Source organism: Anguilla anguilla, chromosome 8 (genome assembly GCF_013347855.1).
Source record: "Anguilla anguilla isolate fAngAng1 chromosome 8, fAngAng1.pri, whole genome shotgun sequence".
Lineage (NCBI taxonomy): Eukaryota > Metazoa > Chordata > Actinopteri > Anguilliformes > Anguillidae > Anguilla > Anguilla anguilla.
The window spans coordinates 6,902,572-6,926,910 of NC_049208.1; the positions used below are offsets into that span (position 1 = coordinate 6,902,572).

The following is a 24,339-nucleotide window of genomic DNA, read 5'->3' on the forward strand; positions in this document are numbered from 1 at the left end:
TATGGTTCCCTCGTCTCACAGGACCGAACAGCTCAGATCAGGAGTGTGTGGTGACATCAACTGGTCTCATCTCTCTTGTACAGACACACAGACACCCCCACACACACACACACTACACACCCACCCCCACACAAACACACACACACTACACACCCACACACACACACACACACACACACCACACATACACACACACCCACACACCCACACACACACACCCCGCCCCACACCCCTACACACACACACTACACACCCACCCACACACAAACACACACACCCCCCCCACCCCACCCACTCCCCCCCCCCCACACACACACACACACACACACCACAAATGCACACACACCCACACACACACACACACACACACCCCGCCCCACACCCCCACACACACACACACTACACACCCCCCACCCCACCCACTCCCCCCCACACAAACACACACACACACACACACACACACACTACACTCCCCCCCCCACACACACACCCCCCCACCCCACCCACTCCCCCCCCCACACACACTACACACCCACCCACACACATACCCCTACACACACACACTACACACCCACCCACTCCTCCCCCCACACACACACACACACACACACCCCCCACCCCACCCACTCCCCCCCACACACACACACACACACACACTCTCTCTCTCAGGCCAGGATGTCGCTGCGCTTGCTGCGCCACACCACCAGGGTGATCATGAGCAGCGTGAGCAGCACGGGCACGGCGATGAGGACGGTGAGCGTGTCGTCGGGCGGGTCCACCAGGACCGCGTGGTCCACCGTGCAGTTGGAGAAGAACCGCCGGTGCACGTGGATGATGTAGCCCTCCACCTGCGGGTTGGGCCAATAGCAGCCCATGAGCACCGCCTTGGTCTCCGTGCAGGCGGAGAAGTAGTTGTACTCCCTGTGTGATTGAATGGAGAGAGAGAGAGAGAGAGAGAGAGAGGGGGGAGAGAGAAAGAGAGAAAGAGAGAGAGAGGGGAGAGAGAGAGAGAGAGAGAAAGAGGGAGGGAGAGATAGAGTTTTTACCCATCCTTCATTTCTGCAGTCAATACACCAATGACATTACATAAATGACATTACATAAACAATAAAACAAAATTCAAATATCAAAAAAATATGAAAAACACAGAAAAATCAGATTGAATTCCCTCATCCTATTCCATGTGCAAACAGTGCCTCATTTCCCTCCACTGAAACATGAAACACCCTTAAGACACCGCACACTTCGAAACACATTCAAACTCTCATTACTTTGTGATACTGAAACATCTGCTAACACTCTGAGAGAGAGATAGAGAGAGAGAGAGGGAGAGAAAGAGATCAAGCTTATTTATCCTGAAGATATATTCTAAAAAGCATAGCAAAAGAACCGTGATGGTTTTACTGAACGTCCTCTCCATTATTCCAAAGTTTTTTTTTCCCCCAACATCAGCAGTTTCCATTAAACTCTTCAGCAGACTCATATGACCTTTGAAACGGGGCCATTGCAAGCTTTCCCATTAGCATTTACCCAGTGACAAGCCTCAAAGCAAGGCAAAACAATCCCGACACATTCCAATTAACACAAGTCAGACAATAAACCAGCGGCTTGCTGACAAATAGTCTTCATTTCATCTTTCACTCCACATACTTTAGCGAGAGCTCAGTTCCTTCGCATCCACTGCTTCCGCTGAAAATTCACTCCCCCGGCCCCAAGTTTGTCTAATCAGACGAGGCCCAATATCTGTGTTTCCCTGCAGCTGTCAATCAGCGGTACTGCAGCCACAGGACGAGGTTACTGTGACACACACCACTGACTCCCAGAGGGCTCTGTAATCCAGTCCAGTGTTAACTCAACTCTACTAGAGTGCACATAAGTCCAACTGGGACTGTATGTACTAGATAAGAGTTGATTTAACACTGTGACACTTTACTGTTCGCCGTCAGTGCCAATGCTAATATTGTTTTCAGAACACTGAATGCGTTTACATTCTAGGAAATAACTCTAGGGCACCATATTCCACAAGACTGTAGTAAAGAAGTCGAGAGATGGTTACTTCACTCAGGAAATCTCTGGTGGCCTTATGTTTTTTTTGGGGGGGTTTTTTTGGCTTTAAGTTAAAGAAAGCCCCCCCCTTATCCCCGACAGACCGCCAAATTAACTGTCGTTCGCTTTCTTATTATTCCTGGCCTAGTCCCAATGACTTTTGCGTAAAAAAGTGCTTCACAGAACTGACGCAAAAAAAATCACAGGAATGTTACAGAATCCTGGGAAAGGGAGCGCAGCCTTTCGAAACCCCCATTTCAAATTTACAGCCGAGAATTTCATCATCATCATCATCATCATCATCATCATCATCAAAAAAAAAAACTAAAAAAAAAACTTCATACTGCCCTGGGAATCTCCATTACGGGCTCTCCACACAGGGACAGGTGCTGAGCGCTCAGAGGAAACTTCAAGGGTTAATTGCAGCCTGCTTTTAAAAAACCCCCAGACCACATAATTGTATTACGACTGGAAAGCGTAATCCTTATTTCACAGATTCGGTCAGCAGTTCTGCGGTTCCAGGGGTTTAAATGCGAGGTTTAATATCCAGCTAAGCAACGCTGCTTTTGACCCCCAAATGCCCAGCGCTTGGACGTCATGTACAAGGGCTCAAACTACTCTCGCTTAAAATTTACGGCATCCCACAAATCACGCGCATGTTTATATTTCTCAAGCCAAAATTGATTACTGCTTATCAATCAGCGATGCCAAAGATTCATGTAAATTGCTTGGCTTGGGACAGCGCCAAAGATAACACCCCCTCCCCCAGATAAAAATAAAAACTGGTTTAAAATGTTCCCTTGCTCCCCCCCCCCCCCCCCCCCCCACCCACCACGGAACTTTCGGTACTGTGATCCCATCTGTTTCTGTAACCTTCTCCGCTTTCGCCCCATCTTAATAAAAGTAAAACAAATAATAACAATAATAATAATAATAATAATAATAATACATGAAAGGAACAGACTGTCCGTTTTCCTCTCTTTAAAAAAAAAAAAAAAAAAACAATGTTCCCTTGAAGTCGTCATAAATTAGTTTGCTCCTTGTCTGGCCTCCAGGCTCTGTCACTCCCTCTTACGCTCACGCATCAGTCCAGGGAGAGTACACTCCAGCCTCGTTTCTCATATGGGAACTCGGGCTCTGGGCCTCGAGGACGGATCGCTCTCTAGCAGGGAGGGCAGATGGGTCAGGCCATTGCATTCCTCAGTAAAGCGTTCGTTTAAAACAAGAGCCAGAGTCCGCCCTGGCAGTCATCCTACTGGGCTCTGCGGCCTAGCTCCGCAGTTTCATTGTGGAATCTGATTTGTCCAATTGCTCTGTTGAGCGTGAAATGCTAACACGCTGAATCCTGCCCCACCGCAGTAGATCATAGGGGCGATATATGGGGCGATATAGCTCAGGAGGTAAGACCGATTGTCTGGCAGTCGGAGGGTTGCCGGTTCAAACCCCGCCCTGGGCATGTCGAAGTGTCCTTGAGCAAGACACCTAACCCCTAACCTCTAACTGCTCTGGCGAATGAGAGGCATCAGTTGTAAAGAGCTTTGGATAAAAGCGCTATATAAATGCAGCCCATTTACCATTTACCATCATAGAGGGGGGCAGTGTAGCATTATGGGTAAGGAGCTGGTCTTGTAACCTAAAAGGCATTGGTTTGATTCTCAGGTAGGACATTGCCGTTGTACCATTAAGCAAGGTACTTAACCCGCATTGCTTCAGCATAGCACGTGTAAACGGATGCAATGTAAATGCTGTGTAAAAGTTGTGTAAGTCGTCGCCCTGCTTCTGCCGAACGCCTGTAATGTAATCCCTTCTTTGGCACAAAGACAAACTGCAGGGACTGGACTGTTCAGGGACTCTGGCACTTTTAGGATGATAATCCACAAACAGGGTTATGTGACACATAAAATGCGTGCGGAGTTTGGTGGGGCCCGCAAGAGATTGAACCCCCCCCCCAGTCTTCATTAATTTGCAGAGCCCGTACTGAAGCAGCGATTGGCTGCTGCTATCTGTGAGCTGCCAGACGAAATCAATACAACAGAAAGTCCATTCGAAGAAAGCTTAGAACTGGGGTCATGGAATAATCCACTTTATTTAGACGGAGACCAAGGCTCTCTAATACTAATATTAAATGTAGCTCAAGAATGAGGAAAGATTTTGGGAGGACATTCTTCAGAGGACAATGACCCAGAGAGTGATCCCATTAGGAGGAGATGAAAGTGGCATTATCTATTTTCCAGTTTGGCAGAAATTAGAAAAACAATAATGTATTTCATTTAATGAGATTTACAATAAATCTTCCTTTTCAAATTCGGGGGGGGGGGGGGGGGGTGACTAAATTAAAAATGGTGCGGGTGATCCTTTTTCACATACATTTTTAACGACCGCAATTCTGCAACGAAGCATACAAATATGTCTGCACTTTCATGTTTCGCAGCCAAACAAAAACAAGCTCGCTCCATGTTGCAAACTGCAACGCCGAGCCGGAGGAGTCGTTCTTGCGCAACGACGCGTCGGCGACGGCGGGCGGGCGAATCCCCCCACCCCCCCGAAGGAAAAAGGCATTCGCCAGGCTGTCAGCCACGATTGGTACCGCCCGCGATCGGGAGCTTAAAAAAAAAACGGCCCGCAGGCTGCTTCGTCACCGAGAAATCCGGAATCTTCCAGCCGGCCCCCGTCGTCAAGCTTAATTTGATTAGCACAACGCACGGTTCTCCTTGGTCGTCCGTCAGATTTTCTAAAACGTGGCCCTTGGGCATTGTCGGCCCATGAAGAGCGTTGTGCAATCGCAAGATTGCAGTCTACTTCTGTAGTGAACTTTTCCTTGTATTATAGAATAAGCTAAGAAAGAAAAGAAAAAAAACCCTTGAAATTGGGAGTGGTTGTGATATACGAATAAACAGAAGGCAATATTTCAAAGCTCCGCGTTTCATCATTTGCCTTGGGCCTTTAATCCAAAGCAATATTACTTTCACAAGCGCATTTTTCACTCCACCCACTGCTCTCAATTTAAATTCATAAACCAGCACAAGCTGGAAGTTACTTTAAAAAGTTCCCCGGAAACATTAATCATTTGGTAAGTATTGCAGACGTGCAGATTGCAGACTGTAGACACGAAGTGTCTAATTGGATGCACAACGCCAACACTAAAGAAAAAGGGACCTTAAAAAGCCAATTTGTAAACGATGTTTGGAACATGAAACCAAGCACTTTCTCTCATTTTAATGAAGCCTCTGAAGAACAGGTTTTCTGAAATGTTAGTGTTATAGAACTCCATTGCTTTCAGTTTGCCAGCAGCGATTGTGACTTCAGCATTAGAATGTTCAGTTTAAGAGCATTCTGATCACACATTTGCGATCTCACAGCTTATAAAGGGTTAAAAGACAGGAGGGTTGTAAAGGAACAGCAGGGACTGTGACAGCTTTGGTGTCGCTCCAGTTGACTAAACACAGGGGCCAATGTAGCCCAAAGCCACGAACTGAGGAAAGTCAAGATGGCACCCCCTCTGCCATCCTCCCCCCTCCCCCTCCTGTCCTCCCCATCATGTGATGTCATAGACTTCTACGCGACAGCTTGTAAACATGGGGTGACACATTTGGTTTTTATTTTTTTTAATTTTTTTTATTTAAAATCTTTTACGCCAGGCCAAATAAATGCTCTCCTCTGGTCCTCCTGTGCAGTTCCAGGTAAGAATTTAAAATTTAGACACCTGGGGTTTCTCTCCTGTCATGCAGCATCATACATTCCTATCCAAATCCATATCCTCTGAAGACCTGGCAGTTCATTTTTGTCCTCTGTAGGGGACAAGAGCATCCGGTCTTAATATCAAGAGCCAAATATTCAGCTATGCTGAAACATACACTATAAGAAACACTCAATAAAAAAACATTTTTGAAAATCGTACGAAGGATGTATACACTCTCAAACAGCATTGTTTTTGTGCATATGAACATCTGTGGTTGCAGACGATTGGCCATTCCAAATTGGGGTGGAGATTGCATATACTCTCCCACATACTGGGCCCCAAATTACAAAAAAATTAAAAATTTAAATTAAAATCCTTAAACTTTTTTTCTTCTGGGTCTGAGGAGGATACACATTTGCTAAAGATTTAAAATGGTCACTGTTAAATCAACTCTAACTGAGTTCACCTGAGTCCACTGGGGTTCAAATGTAGGCCCCTACTCTCCCAGAATTCATTGTAAATCAAGCTTGATTTAAAACTGAACTTTTTGCTCTGTATATATAAAGCATGCATGGTTATTTGGAAATTGCTGGTTCTTCGTCTTTGCCGAAAGATATTTTGGCATGTTTTGTTTCTCGCGGACGAAATAAAAAAAGAGATAGTTTATGAAGCGATTAATATCTTTTTGAATAAAGAAAGTAATGTTTTATAGTAACGTAAATTCCCACTTGACATTATCTGAAAAATCCAATACATACCACATTGAATAAGAGAAACTCTACATAGCAAGGGAGGTGTGAAATTCAACAGAAACACAGATAAACTGGGGAAAAAACGATGTTCCAAGAAATGTAATGCATTTGTGTGGTTTTCTGCCAACACATATTTGTTTGAAATATATGTGCCACATGAGCACAGCTCTACGGTTACAGCTTATGAAATTACTGCAACAGAAGATATTGCTCATATGAGTTTTCATATAGATTTCTTTTCGATGTATATATTTATGTGTATATATTAATGTATGCTCCTTATTTTACTGCAACCTTTATTAGAACTAATATTAATCATACCTGAGTACTATGCCAATAATCTGAACACATCTCATTTGCAGGAGTAGTGGATGTTTCTCTACACATGCGTAACCGAAAGGTCATAGGTTCGATTCCTGGGTAGGAACTGCTGTTGTACCCTTGAGCAAGGTATTTAACCTGAATTGCTTCTGTATATATTCAGCTGCAATGTAAATCCTATGTTTTAAAAAATCCTGTGTAAGTCGCTCTGGATAAGAGCGTCTGCTAAATGCCTGTAATGTAATGTTTCTCTACACCAATACATTTCTGCACTGTCTAATACTTCTGGTGTTCAGGTCCAATTGACAGACTTGTTATTTGCACTTGGTGTACTTTGCTATGATAGCTTTATGGCTACACAGCTGGGATGCAGTAATCCCAGTTCATAGTGCACACTCATTTGATTTTCCAACCATGAAAGAGTCACATTCGTCCTCAGGAGGTTGTCTGCGCCGGTTGTTAAATATCCAGTGAAGTGGTTCTGTCTCTATGGTTTTGAATCGTGCAGCGCGCGCGCGCGGAAAGCTCTCGCAGTAGGGACCGTTCAGAATAGCGTGGGGGATTCCGTTAAAAGACAAGAAATACCATGTGGTACAGTGTCGAAACGCAGTTATGTAATTGTTCTTCTTAAGTACTCCGTGGGCAACGGAACAGTTGCCGGTTTATCTGAAGCAGTGAAGAGCGTTATACGTGACAACTGGGGCGGAATGCAGATGAACTCTACCGCGATAGTGGAATACGTTATCTTTGGTTTTGGTGGAAAGGGGCAAGGGGAGTCTTTACCTGATGAAGTGCGTGAGGTTGCACCAGTTCCGCGGATCGATCAGCGCCATGTCGCCCTTGAAATCATCCGCGCACTTCTCCATGTCGCCCAGCAGAGCCGACTCGTTGCACCGGTCAGCTGGAGCCCTCGCCGGGTCCTCTATCTTCGTGTTCTCTGTGGCTGGTTTAGGCAAATAAATAAATAAATAAATAAAGTACTTTTAAAAATGCCTTATGTGGAGAAAACACATAAATTGTCTATAGCAGTGTCAAGATCAGAATTATTGTCACTGAATTAACTCAGTCTAAAGTAAAGAATTCATACAGTGCATAGTAACAAAAACACAATTTCATAATTTTATTAAATAGTAGAATGGAACATAAGAGGTACATAAAAACATGACTATAATGCAATGAAGAAAATGTAATGTGTTCAGTATTACTGCAATAATATTTCTTGGCTGAAATTCGTGTTGGACAAATAACTATTGTAAAATGGTATAATACTGTAAAAAAAAAAGAAGTTTTAGAAAAATGTGATACTTGATAAAACTACATTACAAAGAGGATCTATGCAGCTGAGACTGACAGCTTATTTTATAATGCTTACCTGACAACCCACTTGTCATCACAGTAGTAACTGAAAAGAAAGAGTACAGAATCAGCCTGTAATTAACATTAAAGAGTACAGAATCAATCTGTAATCAACATTAAAGAGTACAGAATCAGTCTGAAATCAACATTAAAGCCGCTGTGTTTGAGGTTTAATGCACACAATGTAGTTGCACGATAACTATTACTTAGTAACTATTTTTCTGTAATAGATTGATTCAATGATTCTTTAAAATGAATTTCTGTGAATGAATCTTGGTATTGAGATACAGAGTAGGGTATGAGTTGCCAAGAAGAGATTATCATTTTCATTGTAACTGAATTACAGAATGTTAAATCTGTATTGGGATCAAACATACTGCTAACATGCATTTCTCCATCTAAAATATGCATGTCTGTGACATATAGGCTAATGCATTTAAAAAGCAGGGGCATCATATTGTAGAGTTGTGATTCTGTATATTTACAGATTAATTTCATTATCAGCATCCTTCTTTTCTGAGTGGACAAAAAAACACACAGCACATACTGTAATATGCTGTGTCTAGGGGATATCTATAAACCAGGCCATCTTGTGGATTTTTTTACTCCAACCCTAACAAAGCACATCTCATTCGACAGCTAGGGATCTCGCTGAGCTGCTAATTAATAGAACCAGGTGTAAAATTAGGGTTGAAATGAAAACCTGCAGTTTTGTAGATCTCTAGTAACAGGGCTGGGCAGCCCTGCTGTAAACAGACAAACAGCTTATTGATAGGCCTACTATACTGTGTGCACAAAGGGTAAATATACATTCAGCTCAGGAAGGTTTGTGTGAACAGCACCCCATAGGGGTCCCAGTGTTCCAGGGGTGTGATTGGTGTGGGAGGGGGGGTCCCAGTGTTCCAGACACTGGGGGGGGGGGGTGATTGGTGTGGAAGGGTGAAGGTGATTATAAATGGGAGTGACTGCATTGGAGCATGACAGTGTTGGCCTAGCATGTCTGGGAGTGTGTGAGCAGGGTACAGAATATTTGGCTGTGAGGGTGAGGGTGGTGCAGGAGATGTGTTGAGGGGGTAGGGGGAGGGGATGGTTAGTTTGACTGGCAGTGGAATGTTGGTGGTCAGAACGGTTGGGATTGGGAATGCTCTGGACTGCAGGGAATGATCTGAGCCACAGCTCGGGACCTATCACAGCTGGCCAATCTCCCCCCTCCTCTGTCTGCATTAACCCTTTTGAAGGGGGTAGGGTTTTTTTTTTGTTTGTTTGTTTGGAATGTTTTTCAAAATTCTGAGTCAGGGTTCTAGAGCTCCACTGCTTTCGCTTTCAATCACCAGCTGTGATTGTTACATCAGAATTAGAACGTTCAACTACGAGCATTCTAATCACATATCCGACACCTTGAAGGGTTAACGAAGTAATTTTTAAAGTTAATTCCCACTAATATTGACACCATTATGCATAGCAGATGTGCAGCGTACGCTACCTCACAGAAGCCCAGGCTGGTGGAGCGCTTATACCAGCCGTGGACTGGCATGGAGAGGCTGGTATAAAAGCTCTAATCCACAGGCACGGGCTCCAAACGGAAGCAGGAGTCGCACCGCGACCCACGATGCTCCTGGTGCAAATCAGCCATTACGAGGTCTGACAGGTGTCTTTGTGCAACAGCGGGAATAATAACGTCACCCCCAATATCGTCACTGCGCCGCCCAACGGGCAGACGTGGGGTGGGGTTCGTTTTTTTTCTGATTCGTTTTCAACAGCGCACGGTGACGGTGGTGGGAGGGGCTAGGGGTGCGTGTTGCTTGGCCCAGACCCAGTGGCCAATGAGAAAGCTTTTAAATCTCCTTCCTGGTACTCTGATGAAAATGCGTCTTTCCCATTCTTCCAATGCTGGCAGCACTTTAAGCCAAGAGAGGGCGTTTTCCCCGAATACAAAAACTAGCCAGACTAGCCAGGGTGTCAAAATCAAACATAGGAAATGCACAATCCCAAAACAAGACAGTCAGTTCTACGCCCTGGAGGACTAGCCGCTACTGTGACGCGCTAAATATAGTAGCATCCTGTGTCAGGATGCGGGGCCGTTCAAAGCAGAAGCCCCTGTTATCCTGCAGCTCCATAAGGTTCAAACGCTTCTGCCTTGACGCTCCATTGGGAAGAGGTTGGGAATATAGGCTCCCCAGAGACGGTTTCCCAGAATTCCCAGAGATCCCCCCCCCCCGATCATCCCTGCCTGATGAAGGGCATTGATGGCATCTGTAATTTCAGCTTTCAATGAATTAGAATTTTTTTTTTTAAGGAATGCATTTGTATTTTGCATTAATAAGAATAATAAATAAGTTTTTTTTTTTTTTAATTGACCTCCTGGAAGCTGGCAGTACATAAGCAGATGTAAAACCTATATTTAACCAGCCAGATCGACTGAGGTTCAATTTGTCTTCACACTGACAACTTGAGAAATAAAACTGCACAGGGAATGCATGTGATTGTGCAGCCAGTCTGATGTAGGGGACGATTAGGCAGCCACATGTACAGAGCCAGGTTGTGGGAAAAGGGCCACAAGATCGTTTATGACCACAGAGAGTCGGGAACTGTTTAAGATCTCACCTGAAGTACAGCACCCTCTGCAGCACAGTGCTGACACCTCAGTACCATGGCAGTGGGTTTAATGGGGTCTGAAGGGAACCTGAGCCGCTGCTGTCCCACTGTCCCGTCTCCCCTGTGATCATGGGGGTGTGGACGTTCTGTGGTGCATCATGGCCTTGAACTTTAACCCTTTTTTTTTTTTTTTTCAAAATTCTAAGTCAGTGTTCTAGAGCTCCATTGCTCTACGTTACCAGTGGTGATTGTGACATCAGCATTAGAATGCTCAGTTAAGAACATTCTGATCACGTTTGTGATCTCACACCCTTATGCCTGATTTAAAGGGTTAATAAACAGCCTCACTGTGAAATGTCAGTGTTCTGCTGCCGTTAAAGACCTGTAGCGCTTCTGCTGGGTCAGAGGTTAACCAGTGAGTGACTACAGCCTCGGTCAAGACTAAGGAGAGGGGACACAAAACCTAAAAAAGTGCAATACGTTCATAAGTATTTTTTGTCGGGCATTAATTGGATGAGAAAACTCAATCAAAATTGTTATTATTGCTTTGAAGATAAATTCATGTTCTTGCACAGTACGGGCTCTAGTGAAACTCATAAATTTAATAACCAGGATTAATCTCCAGTAAACCGCCTTCATTAAGCTTGCTGTTATTCTAGATTTGCCATTAGGCCACAGATCTCAAATGGGGTTTGAAGAATAAAAATAAGTAAAATCAGGCCACTGGGTACGTGGGGTGATCTAGTGTCCAGCAGCCCAGCAGGGAAGCATGCAATTCACCACATTGAGACATGCTGTTTTTCCAACCATAACATGTACAGTAACAATGCAAAAATCAACCTGGTCCCATTAGAAACCGACAGGCACCTAGAGTGATCTATGTCGAAGTCTGATGTGATTGTTATGCAATGTAATGTAATTGTATACAATAATGCATTAGTGCGCATTTACATTACACTAATGCACTTTTGTGTACATTTTCATTACATTAAGAGGAAACTAGGCAGTTGCATACGCTTGGAATTAAAACATTTGCTTTTGCAAGCGAGTTGACTTATGTGTTCCTTCTGCATGGCTTCTACTTTGGCTTAGTTCTAATACATTTCATAGCACTAAAGTGCATTAACAACGGAGTAAATTCATAATAATAGATTGTGTCCTTACCAATGAATGATGTGAACCACATGGGCTGTAGATCAGTGTCACGGTCAAGATATTCCCAATCCATAAACGATTCAACGGTTAAGTATATACTGTACAATATCCCTTTCACAAACTATGGCCCACTTCTGCTCTGACAGAAAAATGTGTCACATTACAATTATATAAACAGTAGCATTAAAACTGCATTACACAAATACAATTTTTCACATAATTAGCTCAAGATACTCTTTAAAACATGCCAATGAGCAACTGAGAAAACACATGACATAGATGCAATGGGGTCCATCCATCCATCCATCCATCCATCTGTAGCCTGTAAGAATTCTCTACTCGTCTCTGATTCACCAGCTTGCAAATATGTATATTCATCCACCTATCATTCATTCATTCATTTATTCATTCACTCACTCACTCAAGAATAAAATGGAGCAAATGCGGGAGGGGTGGTTGATTGACGCGTTATAAGGTGTTTGAAAGATGGGACGTAGAACCTTCTCCAGGACATGCGTCAGTCAACTGGAACTAAATGCAAATTATTAATGCTAAATAGAAATGGTTTATTTAACACTGACACTAATCAGCAGTCCATTACAGAAAGAGATGCGTGCATGAATAGCCAGCCAGGATGTGTGTTGGTGTCAGAAATCCCCCATGACTAAACTCATAACATAAGGGTTGTTACAGGCCAGATATGCTTTTTTATATATTTTATTGTTACTGGCTAGATTTGCTTTTATAATTTTCCTGGCATGAACAGTGCAGACAGAATTATATCCCTGTGTTTTAACGGTTGAAACTTGCAATATTTATATTTGATCTGATTTACTGGATGTAAAAAAAAAACATCCAGTGCAATTAAGCTTATAACAATAATTGTCACGTAATTCAAAATAAAAAGCCAAGTTGTGATAAATGACCTGTTTACATCATTACAATGTTTTAAACTGCAATTGCCTAATGCACATCACACATAAGAAACACTATTATTTATTAATGTGGGATAGCATACAATTAGAACAGAGATTTGGCATGTAATAGGCTGCCTGACAGATAAACAAGTCTTCTGAAAGTTCAAAGATGCCCCATCTTTCTGACCAACTATCTGACAACACCAATTTTCTTTAACGTAACTCTTTAATACTCTTATGACTAATTTTGGACAAACAGTGAGATATTCTGCACCTTTACACTCACAATGCCAATGACGGTTTTCAATAGCCAAGACTGATTTAACATTTTCCTTCTCCCTTGACCTAAATTTTCCAGTTTGTCAGTTCCAATGTGTGTGCAGATCATTCCAGCCAAGAGAAAACAATTAAGGTGACAACGTGTTATCCCTCGAATCAAATGTCGTCAGTCAGACCGAAAATTAGCTCACGCGGTCTGGCAAATTTGTAGGCGGGCCGTCTGCGTGTTGCAAACGAAAACCTCGCCCTGCAAACTGCTCGGCTCTAATGAAGCTTGGCTTCACTTAATTTCACATTACGCTGCGGGAGTCGTCTAACAAAGCGCTCACAGCATTAAAAGTTTACGGAAATATTAATCACAAAAAATAACTCTGAAGAGATGCTGTAATGCTTAATATTACAAAAATAAAATACTAAATAATTAATAATATAATATAAATTAATAATAATAATAATTATTAATAATAATATTAATTATTAATTATTAATTATTATTAATTATTATTAATTATTATTAATTATTATTAATTATTATTAATTATTATTATTAATAATATTAATAATAATATAAAGGTGCAGAATATCTCACTGTTTGTCCAAAATTAGTCATAAGAGTATTAAAGAGTTACGTTAAAGAAAATTGGTGTTGTCAGATAGTTGGTCAGAAAGATGGGGCATCTTTGAGCTTTCATAAGACTCATTTATCTGTCAGGCAGCCTATTACATGCCAAATCTCCATTACGTAATACTCAGTCTTCTCGTGGTGGAAGAGAAGTGAATAAAATGAGAGTATTTGTTGAGTAAAGGCATTTCCATGCGAAAAGCACTCAATCTTATTTCACAGTGCTCGTACCCCAGAGCAAGACACTGGACCTGCATAACTTCAGTATGTACAGCCACCTGAGAAAAGTCAATTTCTTTGGCTGGTCAAAACAGTGCGGGTGGCCGTTGCAACCTTGAGCAAGGTACTTAACCTGCATTGCTTCAGTACATATCCAGCTGTACAAATGGATGCAATGTAAATGCTTTGTAGAAAGGCGTGTAAGTCACTCTGGATAAGAGCGTCTCTTGAAAATGCCTGTAATGTAATGTATTGGATGGTATGCTGCATTGTGGCCTAATATTTGTAAGTCCTTCCTTCATAAGAATGTCCGATTAATTAACGTAACACAGCAATCTTCATTACTGATCCTGGGAAGCCGCAGGGTCAGCTGGCCTTAGTGTTCACCTTGATATCTGAGACCCGATTCAGACCCAAGAAACCAGGTGAGGGGAGTTACCTGAGTAATCGACTGCTCTAATCGATCAAATAAGTGTCGAGTAACAACAAAAACCAGCAGACCCTGCAGCTCTCCAGGACCAGAAATGAAGATCAGTGATGTAATGTAATGTATACCAGTTGTAATACTGAATGGCTGTCTCATTATTCAAACCATCTTTGACTAAACTGGCATCTACGCGGCATTAAACTCTGAATGCTGATTGGTTGCGAAGGCCAGCAGGGCTAACAGCAGCATACATACTGATTGTGGACGTCGTCTCTTCTGAAGGTATGGACACTATGGACATTTTTCTATGTGAAGGGCAGAAGGTGTCCGGGGCAAAATCAATCATGGCATCGCCAAAGCCGCCAGCGGGCCGTTATGATGATGTCACTGGATGGAAAGCAATTCGAGGAAATGAGCCGGAAAAAATAAAAATAAAAATCCAATCTGTACGGTTACCGCTGTCAGGTTCGCTGACGGCCAGCACCCCACTTCGCCAAATGAAGTGTATCAATTCATCTTTCTATTTCCAGACAGTAGTCTGTCGACAAACAAAACTAGACAAAAAAAAAAAAAAACGGGACCTCTTAGCCTCACCGGGGAGAGCAGCATTTTCCATTTTAAACAGACACGCTGAAAGCTCGGCTTGGCAGTCAGGAGGAATTCGGCTAGCCAGCAAACAGTAAACAATGGGAGCTCGCTTTCTACGTCAAAAGACAAGATTATGTGATCAGACTGCATGATCTGTTTTGAATAGCATACGCAAAATTGATCCACAAATGTAAATGTGATTTTATATAAACACTTCTATGCATATGAATTAAATGAAAACGTAATTTTTGAAAACATATTTAGGATACTAGGCTACTTGAATGCTGGACTATAATAATAATAATAATCATCATCATCATCATCATAATCATAATTATTATTACTATTATTATAAATACATTTTTATTTGTTAAACATATGCTAAATACGCTAAATAAAGGTGATAGCATACAGTTAAGAGCAGAAATGAAAAAGGTGTTGAGGAGACGGGTTTTTGGATGGGAGTTAATTGCAGAGGTTCGTATGGCTGAGACATCCTCAGGCAGTGAGCTCCACAGGGCAGGACATGCGAGCACTAAAGAAAGCCGGGTGACCTTTTCTTTACGAACCGGCCGTCAAAGAAGACTATCATTTAAGGACTGGGGATTATTCAACAGATTTCGTTAATTCTAATGAACTGGCCATAGAATACTTTAAAAGTATCACACAAGGTTAATGCAATTAATATCAGTTTTATATCGTACTAGTGGCCGGTTGAACAATGGCCAGATCGGAGTGAAAAGCGTCCTTTTTTTGTGTTTAATTAACTGCGGTTGTGTTTAATTAACTGTCTCGCAGTGGCTTTCTGTACCAGCTGCAGACGCTGAGATGGGCCAATACAAGGCCAATTAGGCAAAAACTAGTGAAAAGCCTTACAGTTGTCTTTTCCTGCAGATAATGCTGCCTCAGTGACTTTATCTGAATCCGCAAATTATGATAGTGCAGTGTTTTGTAAGGGGCAATGAGAGGTAAGAAAAACATGCTTTTTTTAAAGGCTAGGAAAGGTATCAAAAGTTGCAGCAAGTTTTTTCATTTGAGATTTAGACTGGTATGACTGTTTGATGAGTGTTTCCTTTCAATTAGCAGCCAGTTAGTAGCACCCTGAGAACAACCAATGATTTAAATGAATCACCCGAGCTGAAATTCACCCAGCAGACACTGCAGTCCCCTAAGGACTGGAGTATCACACCCGTGCTATAGAGTGTGGTGAGTGACTCCCTTTTTATTTAAATAATGGGAATTATCTGCATGATGAAAAACTATGTGTTTTTTTTTCTGACCTGGAAAAGGGTCGACGTATTCCAGAAATACCTGCAGATGCCGCAGCCCTCCAAGTCTTGAGTCTCTGGTACCACTGCTCTATGGTATGGCAGCATCTAAATTTTATGTATGAATAGTAGCCTATAAATACTTCATTTTTATCAATAAAGGTCAATAATGAACTGTGTGAATATACACTCCCTCCACCATCAACATTAAATCAACAAACCAGCAGCCACCCATGCATTTTTTATTATTACCAACTAAACAGAATCACTGCAAGACTGCATTCTGTTTAACCCATTACCCCTTTAAGGGGTCACTAAGATCACAGATACGTGATTAGAACGTTCTTAACTGAACATTCTAATGCTGATGTCACAATCACTGCTGGTGATTGACAGCAATGGAGTTCTAGAACACTGATTTAGACCGTTGAAAAAAAGCACTTGGATAAACCTACTCTTCAGAGGGCTAATAAACGAATCGCCATGCTGTGACTGTTAATTAACTGTGGCATGAAGCTGTTTCTCCTCCTCTGTGTCCCCCTCTCCCCCCCTCTCTCTCTCTCTCCATAAAAACAGCTGTTCAAAAAGAGGGGGGTGGGATTCTGAACAGACCAGGCTACGTGGGGCATCTGTCCTTGGATGCACCGCGAGGAAAAGGGAGAAAATCCCGTGGGAATCGGCCTCTACAGCTGGAAAGGCTTTACTCCCTCTCCTCCTTATTGTCTGATGACAGCACAGGCAGCCTTAGTCAATCCAGGCGGGTGAAGCAAACTTACATCATAATACACATTCACACATGAGCAGAAGGCCTGATCACGCTCGTATGTTGACAAGTGCACACGAGTCTGAATCGCAAGAGGTCTCGTGATCGCACTGAGATTTTGAGACCCACAGACTGGTTGATGCTGGCCAAACTTTCAGGAAGGCACATTTACACCAGCAAAAATCCCAGGGAAAAAAAGTGAAAGAACAGCAAGACTCAACAACAATAGCCGTTAAGCAAAGTCAAATCTATTACACATCTATATTGTTAAGATGAAGCTTCTATTGGCCAGTGTGATGTGGTAAACAAATTCAGTTATGGGTATCCTTCAAGCAGTACGTAGGCGGTCGAGAACAACCCGCATATCATATCAAGTATCCAAAAATATCTGCCACATTTCTTCGCCAAAATGATACCCAGTTCAATGATTACACTGCTCTGTGTTCCATAATCTCAGCGTGATGACTTAGCTATTGTGCCTAAGGCCCTCTGTGGGTATAAATAAATCTCTTTAAATGGCCATTTCCTTATAAATATTGCCAACCAGTCTCGTAGGATTTTTAACGAGGGAATTCACAATGTGCCAGACGATGTTTGGTTTCCACATTGCCACATTTCCACATAGCTAATCAGGCATCGTATCAACCACACCTCTCCTACAAGCGTAAGCACAGGGTGTGGGAAAGGAAACAAGAGTATGGAGGAAGTCTTGATACTGATGTGAGGTAGAACAAAAAAAAAGAAGAAAAAAAACAGCTCCACACTGACCTTGCCAGTCATAATCAACAAATGAGAATCTAGGCTGCTGCTGGTAAGTTCAATCTAACCGCAGCGCTCTCTGATATTAGCGACGAAAACAGCGCCACTGGAGGTCTCTGTAGCCAGCGCGGAGTCACCGCACTCGCTAAAAATGAAGTTCAAGCACCTGCTGGGCTAATACGGCGTTTTTTGACGCTCCGCTGTACGCGCAGCTGGGCGTAGACTAAACGAAACAATGGGATGATTCTGACGCCGCCGTGGAAACAATCCGGACTCTTCCTCACGCCGGACGCTCCCTGCGAGGAGGACGGTGACTCAGGGAGGGAGGACAGCGGTCTGTTTGTTTTTGTTTGTTTCTTCCTCCAGACACCCCCCCATCCCCCCCCCAGTCCCCATGTCCCCTCGGTTATCCCTCAGGGAAGAAGGCAGGGGGGTTGAGAAAATGGCGCCTCTCCTTCGCGGGGTGTCATGGCGGGCCCCTGCTGTGCTCTGTCCTCATTTGACTTCTCTGAGATTTATTAGGTTTTTTTTTGTTTTTCTTTCAGAGAAATAGGCCGTTTGTCACTTTCATCTGACCACACACTTAATAATAATAATAATAATAATAATAATAATAATAAGAGTGGCACTTGTGTGTTTTCATGTGTACACAAGGGTCTAGTCTGTGTATAGACTGTATGTGTTCATATTATGCTGTATGTGCATGTATTCATTTGTGGATGTACAGAGAGAAATATGATATTCAGATGTGAGTCATCTCACACTGACTTCTCCTTGGAGATTTATTTGGGTTTTTTTTGTGTGTTTTTTTTTAGAGAAATAGGCCTTTTGTCACTTTCACCTGACTACACACTTAATAATAAGAATAAGAGTGGCACTTGTGTGATTCCATGTGTACACAAGTGTATATTCATTAGATTACATTTATTTGGCAGACGATTTTATCCAAAGTGAGGTACAATATGTGCACACTGAAGGTCATTAGAGCAACTACAAAACACAGGTTTGATAAGGTACAATACTCATCATGTAACAGTTATTCATAGCCATAAACATGTTAAGCCTAGTTCACACAGTAAGCATAGGCTAGGGTAGAGAGTAATGTTAAGTCAAACTAGGAGGCGTGACAACAAGCTACAGCATCAAGATAACAATATGCAATATAAGCGCTGGATGAAGGTACATGTAACATGAAAGTGCTACAGGAGGTAAATGTGTAACATGAAAGTGTATATACTGTATGTGTTCATATGCTGTATGTGCATGTATGAATTTGTGGATGTGCACAGACAATGAACATGATTCATATATGAGTGATATCACTGATATCCCACATGTGAATGTATATTTGTGTGCAAACAGACAGTACTGTATAAGCATGTGCGTGTGTCTATGTTGTAGCTGTCCGTCCGTACTAGTGTGCATGTGTGTGCCTCCACGCATGCTGAAACATTTTTAAACTCTACAATTTTAAACAGGCTTTTCCAACGCCTCTGAGGACCAGCGGTGCTGACGCGCGTTTTTGTGACTCACGGCCCGATTCGTGAAACATTTGGAGCGAGCAGCGCAGAGCTCGTTAAGTCGTAGCGTGCTGCTAATTGACCTGGTATGCTTGAAATGCTTTCCGTGCCTCGAATTTAGTCAAGGCCAGAGACGGCATCGGCGAGAGAAAAAAAGCACGAGCGCAGAGCTGTCGTGTGGCACGCAGGCGGGTCGCAGGCCTCCTCGTGTTTTTTTTCCCAGTTATTTATTTATTTATTCATTCATTTATTCATACCGTCATTACACCACCCGGTGGCTTTCGCTCACCCGACGGTAGCAGCTAAATGAGACTTCAGCTTAGTTACTTCCTGGCTGAGAAAAAAACACCGGTGACCCACTAGGGGGCGACCTTCCCACTGGATCACCTAGGAAACCTCTTCCAATGATGGGGACACTGTGCTACGGGCAATTCTGTTCCTGGATGACCGGGGCTTAGAAAAGTTTTTGGTTGCTTCTGGTTACCCTGGTTTAGTTAGCTAATTGGCCAGATACACCAACGCCTGTTCACGTGCGGAATTATACCACAGTAGAGCCCTTCACATAACAGATGTGGGCAACGAGGGGACGTATCTGTTTCTAGTTTCAATGCCATCTTCTGGCCGTAATGACTTAATTAGCCCTTCACATTTGCACCATCTGGCATTTTAGCTGCATTTCCCGATAAGCAGCATGAATAAGAGCCGAGTTCTTGTGTGTGTCCTACAGGAAATATTTCACTCTGATCTAGTCGACAAGTGGGGCAGCGTTGGCGTGCACAGCCAATCATCTCATTTTAGCCTGGGTAATTGGCAGAAACAACAAAAAAGCTGCACGAACACCGGCCCCCCCTCCAGGACTGGAATTGCCCACTTCTGCCGTACAGGGACACAAGAGCAGTTTTCAAGTCTCGCTTAATGAGGCTGTGAAAAAATATGGATGAAATGTCATAAATGGAAGGGTTGATTAAGAGTGCAGGCTGCCGTGATCTCTAGAGAAAGAAGTGTCACTCCACAGCACCGGTGCTATAGGAGGGGCACCTTTGGAATGATTACTTCAAATAAAAGGGGGTGTACCCCGATGTCCTGGTTTAGTTACTGGTCTGGCCATGTGACGATGCCTAGATTAAGTGGATAAATAAGCTGCTTCCTTGTCCACCTGAACCAGTGCATATTAAAATTTCTGGCACAAGATGGCCACTGTGAATCCGTCAACCATGGGCCACAGAACAGCTCAAGGCAAAAGGTGGTTTAAGACGGCCAACAGATAGTAATTAAGCATGCATCTCCATCTACTTCAGCTGACAAACCAATATTCTTAAACTGTGTGTCCAATCGCGCAATCCGTATCAAAAAGTGAACACCAGTTTCACAACATCTGGGAATATGCTATTTCACAGAAGGGATTCCCGATTTCATCCTTTAAGCAGAAAGTTGAATCCAATTCCAGCTCTTCCAGTAACGTGAATTAAAGTCTCAGTTAAACAGAAGATAATCGGAGAATGGAAGAGGCTGTTATAAGGCTGTTATACCAATACGCTGCAGGCCATCTGAAACCAGTCAACTGTGATGTCACTGTATGTCTCTACTCCGACCCTAACCCCCCCCCCCCGCCCCCCCCTTTGCTTTTGCAGTTAGAGGTAGAGATCTCCTTTCTATGCTTCGCTTCCACAGACAAGAAATATTACAAGACATGCTCGGTTGGGCAGGGAAGTGAATGATATTTTGTTCATTCATTTACCTTCTAAGCAAGAGATTCACATCAGCGATGCCTCACTTTATCACAATCATAACTGCAAAGTGCTGAGAAGCAATTGAGATACTCACTCTAAAGGGAACCTTGGGGACTGACTTCTTTCTCTATTCAAACCCTTTAAGGTGTGAGATCACAAATATGTGATAAGAATGTTCTCAGCTGAGCATTCTAATGCTGATGTAACAATTATCGCTACTGGTAAATGAAAGGAATGGAGTTCTAGAACACTGACTTAGAGTTTTGAAAAGACATTCGAACAACCCCCCTCCACCCCCATTTTGTGTGTCCCATGATGTGTGTTCTGACATGCCCATAAGCACATCTTCATGCCTTTCCCCTTCAAGTTATATGTTCTGTAAATCATTTATAAAGCTGGATTTTTTTCCCCTGCAGCACTGGCCAGTCTAGTGCTTGAGCCCAGCTCTCCCACAGAGGGAGCAGTGAGTATGCGCTTCAAACAGACATGTACAGGAAGTGTTTGTATTATTGACTTTACTTACTGACCCCTCTCAACTACATTTTCACAGGGGGGGGATGGGTATTTTGCTGTGTTGCCATAGTAAACTCCTGATGGGGGGTGGGGTGGTGTTATGTTGTCCATTCCCCTCTCTGTATTTTTCTCTTACATCCACAGCTTTTCCCTAACCCCCTATCTCACTCCCACCAGTGGGGCAGCTGCCCCATTACCCGAGTCACCCCAAAGCCTGCCGCCTGCCCCCTGCCTACCCCCCGCTCCACCCTGCCACCTGACCCCAGGACCGCCACCTCCGCATGCTTCACACAACCCGCCCCTAAGTGATCAGATGCTTGCCCTGACCGTGTTTATTTAGCTTGTTCCTGTGAACCCGTATCCTAAGCTGACCAGAGGAGGATGGAGTCCCCCCTGTTGCATGGATACTCACATCTGGCCCTTATATCGAAATCCGGCCCTGGTTTTCCTTCCTTCCCAGGTGATTATCTGTACAATGAGTGCTACTGCTTGGCCAGTCTATCTTCACACCTGACTCCCAGGTAAAGGGAGGGTGGAAAACCAGCAGCTCTCGGCCCTTGGAAGACTGTGATTTCAGAAACAGAGCCCTACTGAGACCTCCCAAGGTTTCTTCCTACAGACCAGCCAGGATACCCCTGCTAGCCAAAATACCCCTGCCTTTACCTTGCAACTGTTACCCCTGCTATATAAACAAAATATGACTGACTGACTGACTGACTGATTGGTTGATGATCAATTGATCAATCATGGTCAAATGCTGATGGAAAACTCTTGCTTCTTTTTCAAATAACTTCAATAGCTATACCTTATCCTTACGTATATCTCTATAGCCTACCCCTTCAGGTACATGAGTACATACATACTGTAGTCCCTAAAATTGACACATAGTCAGATATATCGCTTTGGCTGACGTTAAACTCGCCATATTTTGCTTGACAGGAATTAATAAAACACATCAAACGTTAGGTTCCACATTTACGTGAAATGTGCGCCCCTTATAATCGGAACGTTGTAATCAGAAAATTACCGTTTGTGCCGCTATTGTTTTTGAGATGTTAAACGTTAGCTGTATTTTAGGAGCTGTTGTTTTCCACCCCAAGCAAATCTGATTTGCTTCGAAGTGGACTCTATCGTTCGGTATCGGGTTGTGCTGACTAGTGTCGTTAAAACGTACATTTGTTTTTATTTCAATTATTCAGATATCAAGCAGTGGGCTACTTTTCAGACACGTCGTTCTCCACTCCGTCATCGTCCGGATCTCCCCAAACTGGTCTCTTTCGATTGTGCGGGAGATAAATCTCTTGTAAAGACTCCTGCCTCTTTTCCATAAAGGCACATTATTCGCTTATCCCAAGAGAGCTCCGAGCAGCAGCACAGCGCTCTTTCCGAGAATCCGGCACCCACTTCGCACTTCTTAGGCTATCTATTATCTTCTGAGAAGACTTGAGTTGTGCAGCCCAGTTGCTCTAAATTGCGCGACCAACAGAAGGGTATTTTTTCCCCCCACATCAAATTGATGTGACTCGCACCATTTATTGTAAAATGGTAATGGTAACACCGTGTCATGCCTTAAATGTAACATTTCAGACATATTAACATTTTACTGACGCCTACGTTATTTGCATGATTATGAATGACACATGATTTAATGCACTTACAACGTTTAAAGCGCTATATAAGTAACCTACTTCTAGATACTGCTGCGTGCTCCGTTTTCAACACACACGCACACACACACACACATATATATATATATATATATATAGCCTATGTATATATGCACTCATTCATTCGCCGCGTCTACCTTGATTCGTGGATGCCCAATCGAAACGAACATCATTTAAAAACTATATACTTCTAAAACTCGTTCGTACAGTACATATAAGCAATAAGGGGTGACCACAACCGGTCACGGAAATATAAAGGTAACTCATATTCAATCAGATTTTTTACCACTTCATTACGAATTGCTTCAGTGGCTAAATATTGAGCTATAGGTTACAATACTGAAAGGAAGTTAACCGGCATTAAGTATTCTGTATGTTATTGGGTCTGAATGAACAACCCAGAAACCCTTTTGCTGAGAGTGATTTTACATTCATCGGGCGGTTTCTTATAATAATAATAATAATAATAATAATAATAATAATAATAATAATAATAATTACACGTTGTTGTTTTAACCTCACATGTACAAAATATATAAGAATGTTTTACTTACTTAAGATGCCCACGATGAACAGTTTGGACACAAGGAGAGCATTTTCATCCATAACGATTTGCCACGATTTGGCACTCATGCGCTGCGCTTACAATGTTGTTTCAGCTGGACAATAAATGTCTGTAGTAAAACATTATTAATTCCAAACGTCAGCCACTCCTTTATATTCCAGCTGTGGCATCGCAATCATATGCCCCTTTCCAGACGCTGATCACGAACCGATATAACCCGTTGCGCGCGGACCACAGCGGTACCCCTGGCTATCCCCCAACGAAGGAATTTCAACTGGAGATGCTGAGAATTCGCAAAATGCCTGAACGCGCGCTTTCCTCCACGCAGATGAGGTCGTCTCTCTCTCTCTCTCTCTCTCACGCGCAGAACTGAAAGAGGAAATCTCACACCTTTGTAGAACACTCCAAAGCACGTCAAATCTATTTGTATATTAAACCCATTCAATGTTTATTCAGAAGAATCTTGCGCCAGAGGATTCTGGACCCCAAGAGAAGATCGCAAATTGGGCCCTACCACCCCAGAACATCCTATGTCACGGTTTACTGAAGCGTGGACTAATAATTTGTGGTAGCAAGGCAAACAGTCGTTACGCTATCT

General features: G+C 43.0%; 1 protein-coding gene across 1 annotated transcript; it reads right to left on the reverse strand.

Moving 5' to 3' along the window:
* Window positions 1-634: 634 nt before the first annotated feature.
* Window positions 635-24,098, reverse strand: LOC118233141 (receptor activity-modifying protein 3-like). Its single transcript, XM_035428519.1, has 4 exons — window positions 23,731-24,098; window positions 8,171-8,200; window positions 7,582-7,741; window positions 635-921 (listed from the first exon to the last, which is right to left on the reverse strand). The coding sequence occupies exons 1-4, from the start codon at window positions 23,807-23,809 to the stop codon at window positions 666-668; spliced, it is 525 nt and encodes a 174-aa protein (XP_035284410.1). The 5' UTR covers window positions 23,810-24,098; the 3' UTR covers window positions 635-665.
* Window positions 24,099-24,339: the final 241 nt, after the last annotated feature.